The sequence below is a fragment of the Mercenaria mercenaria genome, chromosome 17 (assembly GCF_021730395.1).
Source record: "Mercenaria mercenaria strain notata chromosome 17, MADL_Memer_1, whole genome shotgun sequence".
NCBI classification, from domain to species: Eukaryota; Metazoa; Mollusca; class Bivalvia; order Venerida; family Veneridae; genus Mercenaria; species Mercenaria mercenaria.
The window spans coordinates 40,786,885-40,796,776 of NC_069377.1; the positions used below are offsets into that span (position 1 = coordinate 40,786,885).

Below are 9,892 nucleotides of genomic sequence, written 5' to 3' on the forward strand. Positions count from 1 at the left end.
GCAACATTTGTACTGTCTCTATCTATAGACGGATGTACAATGCTATTGACTGCCCTGGTGTTTTACCGGATGTTTTGATTTTAATGCGCATGCACTGATAGCCCTAATCATTACAAAGATATTCCTACTATCTCTAGAAACAGGTCAACTCCCAAAAGACTGGAAAAGAGCAATCGCTGCACCAGTTTACAAGATACAAGATACAAGAAGCTTTATTTTACGTCGGATACAATATAACAAGTTAACATTAGCTCATGAGCTATTTTCAAAAAAAACATATATAAAACAGAGATTAACAATGATAAAGCAGCTAAAAAGGAATACATAATTATGTGCTTAAGCATGTTGAAACATATATATGTTGAGTAAGATATTAACCGATTTAGATTAAAAGAACTAGTATATATGAAAGGTTTAAAGTATACATAAGACAATTTAATAATAGTAATAAAGAAAATTCATGAAAACATAAAAATAATAGTAATTATTAATACTATAATAATTTTAAGACATATTTTAATAAACAAATAAAACAAATTTATAAAACATAAAAAACAGTAACTATTAATACTATGTAAATAGTGGATTAGCACATAGAGACATTGACTAACTTATAGCTAAAACAGATATATTTACAGTTACATGCTAAGAAATATCTTATGGAAATAAAAGAGAAGCAAACAACATAAAGAACAAAAACAAACACAGTGAACACATACTCCAAGGTGATCAGAACTCCTGACTCTTACTGACGTTTGAATGTCTTATCTGTCATACAAGTCTACTCGTCCAGTTGACAACAAATAGGCTTCTCTATGGAAAATAGAAAAAAAAAAACACAAAGGGCACAAGTGTCTGACAACCCGAAGTATACAAATTAGCTTATTTAGGTAAGGAAACATAATTTTTTTCAAGGTTTTTACAGGTTTTACAGTATATAGTTTGACATCATGTTTACATACAGTGAAAGAAAGGTCCTAAATCCAAGGCTAGCAACTACAGGCCCATAACCCTAACATGTATTGCCACTAAATTAATGGAACATATTCTTGTCTCAAATATCATGTCCCACTTTGACAGTAGTGATCTCCTTAGCCAGTATCAACATGGCTTCAGGTCAAAGCATAGCTGTGAAAAACAACTTATAAGTTTCACGCAAGAGGTATTTGGTAAAGAACACCAATTGTTTTCCCATGGGCTTCCATTATAAAATTATGGCGTGTACGGCCTTCCATAAATCGAAACATGTATATCCAATCACATTTTTTTCAAGAACTATCTTAGTTCCACCAAAAAATCGGACGAAAAACATATGAATAGTGATACTTTATTTAAGTAATTTTCGTGTGAATGAGACGACCCCCTGTTTACATCGTTGGCATAACGGGAGAAATTCATTTGATAAAACTTTTTTTTCAATACACATAAAATATAGCAAATTTTGTCAAAATGTGTAATGAAATACTGTAAATGCAGTAAAAATATTCCATTTTGAAAAAAAAATTCATTTCTTGGGTTTGTTTACATGACTGACCAATCAGAACGGACAAACATTACATTATTCCCAGGTATACACTTACCTCATTCCGAGTAAGTTCCTTGTACTTTTTTGAATCGATGGTCTCTGACCTATAGATTGATGTTTCGTTTCATATTTTCCCATTTAACAATGTTGTGGTTAAGCACGATCCAATACCAATTGTTTCACACAGTTTCATCAAGAAATATTCAGTTTTAAGAAAGATATAGACAGTTTACTGAGGTCACCCATGTTGATTTACTTTTGTTTGTTTGTTCTGTGTTTAACGCCGTTTTTTCAACAGTATTTCAGTCATGTAACGGCGGGCAGTTAACCTAACCAGTGTTCCTGTATCCTGTACCGGTATAAACCTGTTCTCCGCAAGTAACTGCCAACTTCCCCACATGAATTATCAGAGGTGGAGAATGAATGATTTCAGACACGATGTCCAATTTTAAATCGTCACGGAGAACATACGCCCCAGCCCATGGAACGAACTCGCGACTTTGCAATCCATATACCAACGCTCTCCCTACTGAGCTAAGCGGTCGGGTGTTGGTTCAGATTCAGACCTTGTTGTCATTCTATTGTAATTTTTCGCGAAAGTTTAAATTATCGGCATAGGATTTTGTTTGAAAGTTGAAATATGATTAATTCCGTAAGAAACAGAAAAAAGTCTATAAATTGGGATCATTCTATGGCATTACAGAGATAAAAATGAGCCTTTTTGGTCCAAAAACTCATATGAAAATGGGCACACCTGTCAAACAAAGAAGCCAAAATTAAAAAAAAAATTCAAATTTCACGCTTATTTTTGTACGAAAACGTCTTTCTACATCATCTGCAACATATTTGTCACCAGATGGCTTTCGACAAAAGTCACGTTTTAGCCTTAATATAGGTTAGAGACCACCAATTGTTTTCCCATAGGCTTCCATTATAACATTATGGCGTGAACGGCCTTCCATAAATCGAAACATATATATCCAAACAACTGTCTTAGTTCCACCAAAATATCGGACGAAAAACATATGAATAGTGATACTTTATTTAAGTAATTTTCGTGTGAATGAGATGACCCCCTGTTTACATCGTTGGCATAACGGGAGAAATTCATTTGATAAAACTTTTTTTCAATACACATAAAATATAGCAAATTTTGTCAAAATGTGTAATGAAATACTTTAAATGCAGTAAAAATATTCCATTTTGAAAAAAATAATCACTTCTTGGGTTTGTTTACATGACTGACCAATCAGAACGGACAAACATTACCTTATTCCCAGGTATACACTTACCTCATGCCCAGTAAGTTCCCTGTACTTTTTTGAATTGGTGGTCTCTGACCATTTGACAATCTTGAGAATGGCCAACAAACTGACAGCATCGTAATGGACTTTAGTAAAGTCTTTGACAAGGTTGGCCACCATAAACTGATTCATAAGCTCGATACCCTGGGAGACCACCTATTAGCACTTAGTGGATCAAGTCATTTCTCAAGGACCGATCCCAAAGAACAGTTGTGGTTAGCTTCACTTCAGATTAACTTCCTGTTCTGTCTGGGGTTCCACAAGGATCAGTCATTGACCACTGCCTTTTCCTAGCCTACATAAATGACCTCCCAGAGTCCACCAAAAGTAAGTCACGACATTTTGCAAAAGAAAAAGAAGTGGGGGTGGGGGACACTTATATCATAGTTGATCTAGGCCTTTAAGTACTATTCTATTTTAGTAGCATATGAATTTATGCATGCATTCATTAAGAAATTACAGCACGTGAGTCATCTTACAACCAAGGGTGTAAGACGAGTGTTTCCATCACTGGCAAAAAAAGCGGATGTCCACCATGCAAGAAAAATAACATTTTAATGGTCATTTTCTTTGATCCATTATTGCAAATGTAACAATTAGATTTAAAGCATAACGTACGTTAGAATCTTTCATTTCGTTTTATTTTAATAACAAAATAACAGAAACATCACAATTTCACAATATCATCAAATTATAATATTACATAAAGTAGCATTCTAAAATTATGTTAACAGTATTCTTATTAAAAAAATGTAAACAATGTTATGTAAAGAAATATTGAAATTTAACAATATTATACAAAGTTAATTTAAAACAATATACATGTACACATATTTTTATTTAGGAGATATTTTCATTAATTAACCTTTTTTTTAAACAGGAGGTGTTTTGACCGAACAAAGGGATACTTTACCAAATCAAAGCAGTATAAAATACTTTATTACACATTTATTTTTATAGCTCTTTGCCAAAATGGGGGAAGGAAATGTTTAGACTAGTAGGTGTTATGACTAGCGGGAGGAGTAAATTTAGAAGGTTGTATTTAATGAAGCTTACTTTCGTATATGAAGTTTACACCCCTTTTCCTTTTCTGTCGTATCAACATAGTTCTTTATGGGATTATGAAATTTGAAACGTATTGAAAAAAAAAAGCTTCATGGAAAGGTTTTCTCCCGCCTTGCCAACGTTGTAAACAGAGGTCATATCATTTACACGAACAATACTGAAATAAAGTATCACTAATCATAAGTTTTTTATCCGTTATTTTGATAGAATTAAGATATATATAATTATTGAAAAAAAATGTGACATACAGCGTAACAATTGGTGGTCTCTGACCTCAACCAATGTTCCATAATATTAATCGATTGTACTTTTTACGAGAATGGCATCCTCAAAGAAAAAATCTGTGTTATTTATTTGTTTAGGTAATGACAGCTTATCTGATTGATCGATCTATGCATTCATTGACATACAAATCAGTTATGAAACTGCCATGTTTTATTAAGATGTGTTTTTTCAGAGTCATTAATTCATTACCTTTACGTATATTTCGGATATCACTCAAGTTCGGATAAAGATTCTTCTTCTTCTTCCTGGTAATACGCAGGGCTCACTCTGGAGCATCGTCGCGTATTATTTGGTATCCACAGATTTCTAAATTTTCCAGGGACCCCCTTATCCACCTCCTTCCCCCTAACAGAAATAATACGATATTTTCTAAAATAACATGTTATTTAGCAAAAAAATGCTCTCAAAGACATTGAAAAACAAAATGTAAAAACGGTATCTATAATGCAAGATGTCAAGATCCCAACCTGCTGTCACAGCTTTGTTTGTAAAAGAACCAAAAACTTTCGTTATGTTTGAAAATGGGTATTTGTTGATTTAAAAATATGAGAAAATTAATAAGTAATAATGCTTGTTTACAAAACTGGGTGCAAAGAAAACCTCCAATACCAGAACTTAAGCCTGGCTCCCTGGCTGCATGGTTATTATTTTATATAAATACTGCAAGCATTTTATAAGAAAATTTTAAGTCTCTATAATAGCACATTTTATCTGATGGCTGAACCATACAGCCTTAGAAAGTTTGAGCCAGCGGCAAAAAAAAAAAATGTCATTGTAGAAACAAGCTGCTGGAGTTACTTCCCTCTTAATGAATAAAATTTATATTATATGTAAATAAGAACAAACAGGGATGGAAGCCAGACTACCAGAACTTGTAAAGCAGCCAAATTGACTGAGTGGGCAATTAAATGAATCTGAATATAAGACTAATAAAATTTAAAAGTAGTAGAAAAAAGGGGAGGTGGAGGGATCTGAAAACTTTACTTTGTAATTTTATGCTTTTCACAACCCATTCTACCCTTATGAAATGGTCAAAAACATGTGAACATGCAGGGAACATGCCGCGAACATACCTATTTGCAGGAAGTATTCGCGAGGATCATGCTGCAATTGATTTGATACTAGTTTGCAGGATATTCACAGGAAGACCAATGATCACGGTATATTCACGAGAAGAATTAACTTAGATAAATTGTACTCTTTTGGAAAAATGTTCATGAAGAGCTTTGATAAGAGCAGGTAATTGTAGATCAATTAATTGGTAACATTATCTGTAAGGTCACAGTATGAGTCTGATAAGTTAATTACAACCAGATATTTTGGACATGTTTAGGGGGAAATCTGTATGCATTTCAGACATTTTTCAAATGTGATTGATGATTTTCTTAGAGGATGATAGGAGTATATTCTTATTTGTGGTAAGTCAGAAAAAAAAAATTAATATCTATACTCATATGCCTGAATAAACATTAGGAATTCTGAAAATGAAATAGATGCTTAAACTTTTTCAGGACTGAATATAATTATCTAAAAGGAAATGTAACAAGAGGGTCATGATGACCCTATATCGCTCACCTGTTAAACTTGGCCTTGGAATCATCAAGATAAACATTCTGACCAAGTTTCATGAAGATAGGGTCATAAGTGTGGCCTCTACAGTGTTAACAAGCTTTTCCTTTGATTTGAGTGGTGACCTAGTTTTTGACACCACATGACCCAGTTTCAAACTTGGCTTAGGAATCATTAAGATAAACATTCTTTAGTAACCAAGTTTCATGAAGATAGGATCATATATATGGCTTCTAGAGTGTTAACAAGCTTTTCCTTTGATTTGAGCGGGTGACCTAGTTTTTGACCCCACATGACCCAGATTTGAACTGTGTTTAAGAATCATCAAGATAAACATTCTGACCAAGTTTCATGGAGTTAGGATCATAAATGTGGTCTTAATAGTGTTAACAACCAAGCTTTTCCTTAGATTTGACCGGATAACCTAGTTTTTGACCCCTTATGACCCTGTTTTGAACTTGGCATAGGAATCATCAAGATAAACATTCTGACCAAGTTTCATGGAGATATGGTCATAAATGTGGCCTCTAGATTTGATTTGACCTGGTTACCTAGTTTATGACCCCACATGACCTAGTTTCAAAATTGCCCTAGATATCATCAAGATAAACATTCTGTGCAAGTTTGTGTCAAATCAAAACATAAATGAAACCTTTATATGGCTGAAAGGGCCGAAATAGAAAATTTTGTCCTTTCAGGGGCAGTAACTCTAGAACCCATATTAGAATCTAGCCGGTTTTCGAAAGGAACCGAGATCTTATTGTGACTTAAGTTGTTTTTAAATGTGGTTAAAATCGAATGTAAAATGTCACTTCTATCTTGTTCACAAGGTAGGTAAAAATTAATGAATTTTGGCTTTTTCAGGGGTCTATCAGGGGACGTAACTCCGGATTCTATGATTGGATCTGACTGATTAATCATGGTATCCAAGATCTATTGTTGTTAAAGATATTTTGCAAGTTTGTATCAAATCAAACCATAAATGAAGTCTTTATATGGCTGCAAAAGGGGCCATAACTCTAGAACCCATGATGGGATCTGGCCAGTTTTTCAAAGGAAGCGAGACATTATGCCAGTACAAGTTGTTTGCAAGTTTGATTAAAATCAATTGCAAAATGTGGTCTCTATCATGTTCACAAGAAACTGTGTACGGATGATGGACGACGGACGAAGAGCGATCACAAAAGCTCCACCTTGTCACTACGTGACAGGTGAGCTAAAAATGACAATTTTAGCTTCCTAAGTTTGATGATTAAGATGTAAAAGTAAAACTGACAATGACAGATTGGTAGTCATACATAATACTTATAAGCAATGTGAAGAAAAGACATTGGGATGAAATAAATACATGCACTGAGACACTATTATTTAAATTGCAATTAACGGTTAAAATTCATACATATTTTATCATTAGAATTCAAAATATACAAAGTGTCATGAAATGAAAAATTTCAGACATTGACAATTTGAATTTGTTACAGCCTCAGTGCTTGAGTTTATTGAATAAATTTGTGTTCCTGATTCCTATTAACTTACTTGTTTTTGCCCTTTTTCTGTACAAGCTATTTTGTGGGCAATATCTGGTTGGGATTTGCTTGGTAGTCATGGTGCTCAGCTATTTTGCGGCGTATTCGCAGCAACTAGTTTGCAGAATGATCGCAGCAACTAGTTTGCGGGATGATTGCAGCAACTTGGTTGTGGGAAGCTCACGGCAACTTGTTCGCGGGAAGTTAGCGGCAACTTGTTCATGGCAAATCTAATTTGCATGTGAAAAGAGAACACCAAACGAACATCCCGCGATCATTGTTACTGTATAAATCTGTCTTATCAGAAGTGTTCGTGGCATGTTCGCCTGATATTCGCGGCTTGATCGCACCAAGTGTTCGGGGCAAACTGTATGATTTCATTAAGGGTAAAGATCATTTGGAACTCGAGCTGCTATTGGCTCAGTATCTAATAACTGATCATATGATTGGCTGCAATCCAGGTAACTAGATAACATGAATCTATGTGTAAACAAAAAGCTACAAAAGGACTAAACAGATGAATACAGTATATTACATGTATTTATAAATAAAAAGGATGTATGGACCACCACCACAGATTATTTTATGCAAACAGAAAATACACTCTCTATAATGAACTATAACCATTTTTTAAGTAAAACGGCAAAGATTACTTGTGAAACTTCAGTCCGTGGCAGAGATTTCTTTCTTTCAGAACTGATCAGATTTTTACGTTCAAAATATCGCATGAACACTGAAAAACAAGTTTCATTTCTTATATTTACATTATATTTCCTTTCCATTTGTAAACAAGATTAAATTATAAGTTGCACACATTTTGTTGCATTTCAAATTAAGATCAGCTTCCCGGCCATTCTGTTCACCAGACGGAACAACTGCGACGTCATCTAAGGAACGTTCTCCCTGACTATACGCGGACGTCGTCAAAGCAGCAGCCCATTATCACTAAGCAGCGTTGACGTAACTTTCGCGCCTTTCCTTTTGCTGTTCATACGAAATGAACATCACAATTTTCAATGGAAAAGAATAGGGTGAATGTAAATATAAGGAATTTAATTATTTGGAGAAAAAATTACCAGTTTAATAAAAATAGATTATTTCAATGATTAAGGTCAAGAGTTTCATGTTTCATAATAAAGGTTGAGCACTGTGCAGAAGAATGTTGCCTGCCAGTACTTGAGCGTAAAGTTGTTTTTTTTTTCAAGTGGATTTGTTATGCCCCCCTTCGAAGAAGGAGGGGTATATTGTTTTGCAGATGTCTGTCGGTTGGTAGGTCGGTCGGTCTGTCGGTATGTAGACCAATCTGTTTCCGGATGATAACTCAAGAACGCTTGGGCCTAGGATCATGAAAGTTGATAGGGAGTTTGGTCATGACCAGCAGATGACCCCTATTGAATTTGAGGTCAATAGATCAAAGGTCAAGGTCACAGTGACCCAGAAAAGTGAAACGGTTTACGGTGATAACTCAAGAACGCTTGGGCCTAGGATCATGAAACTTGATAGGGAGGCTGGTCTTGATTTTTATCGGTATTGATTTTGAGGTCAATAGGTCAAAGGTCAAGGTCACAGTGACCCAGAACAGTGAAACGGTTTCCGGATGATAACTCAAGAACGCTTGGGCCTAGGATCATGAAAGTTGAAAAGGATGTTGGTCATAACCAGCAAATGACCACTATTGATTTTGAGTTTAGTAGGTCAAAGGTCAAGGTCACAGTGACCCGAAACAGTTTAACCGTTTCCGGACGATTACTTAAGAACACTTGGGCCTAGGATCATGAAACCTGATAGGGAGGTTGATTATGATCAGCAGATGACCCCTATTGATCTTGAGATCAGTAAGGTCAAGGTCAGGGTCACAGTGACCTGGAACAGTTAAATGGTTTCTGGATGATAACTCAAGATCGCTTAGGCCTAGGATCATAAAAGTTGATGAGGAGGTTGGTCATGACCAGCAGATGACCCCTATTGATTTTGAGGTCAATAGGTCAAAGGTCAAGGTCACATTGACCCGGAACAGTTTAACCATTTCAGGACGATAACTTGAGAACGCTTAGGCCTAGGATCACGAAACTTATAGGGAGGTTGATCATGACCAGCAAATGACCCCTATTGATTTTGAGGTCAATAGGTCAAAGGTCAAGGTCACATTGACCCAGAACAGTAGAACTTTTTTGTACAATGACCAAATAATTTCTGTTCCTTGTGCAGTTACTGAATGCATCAAGGGGGGCATTTTGTGTTCTACGAGCTCTTGTTATTTATTGTTATTTGTTTCTTGTTTCAATTTTTAGGGAACATCTGCAGGTCTCCTATTGCAGAAGCCGTCTTCCTTCGCTTGCTGAATGAAAGAGGTGTAAAAGATCAGGCAAGTTCTTTATTCATAACTTTAGGTTTAGCTGTGTGATATATGAAAGTCACAGAATTCTTAATAAGCGGTACATTTTGTTTTAACACTGTCATGTTTTTAAGTGGGTATATATATTGCAGTAATATTACTGTTAACTCCTTTTTTATGTTTTGATTTTCTAAGAAAAGTTGTTTGTATACAAGATTCATCAGGGGTGTTGGAAGCAGTTTTACATGGTGTTTGCAAAGGCTGTTGTGCCTCCTCTCCAGAC

At 35.1% G+C, this 9,892-nt stretch overlaps 1 protein-coding gene across 1 annotated transcript in view; it reads left to right on the forward strand.

The window, feature by feature from the left end:
- The first annotated feature begins 4,176 nt into the window (after positions 1 to 4,176).
- Positions 4,177 to 9,892, forward strand: part of LOC123536505 (low molecular weight phosphotyrosine protein phosphatase-like) — a 31,555-nt gene continuing 25,839 nt past the window's right edge. The window contains exons 1-2 of the mRNA XM_053528010.1: positions 4,177 to 4,256; positions 9,566 to 9,639. Coding sequence (XP_053383985.1) covers positions 4,214 to 4,256; positions 9,566 to 9,639 — 117 coding nt within the window. The 5' untranslated portion in view covers positions 4,177 to 4,213. The remainder of the gene's footprint in view (positions 4,257 to 9,565; positions 9,640 to 9,892) is intronic.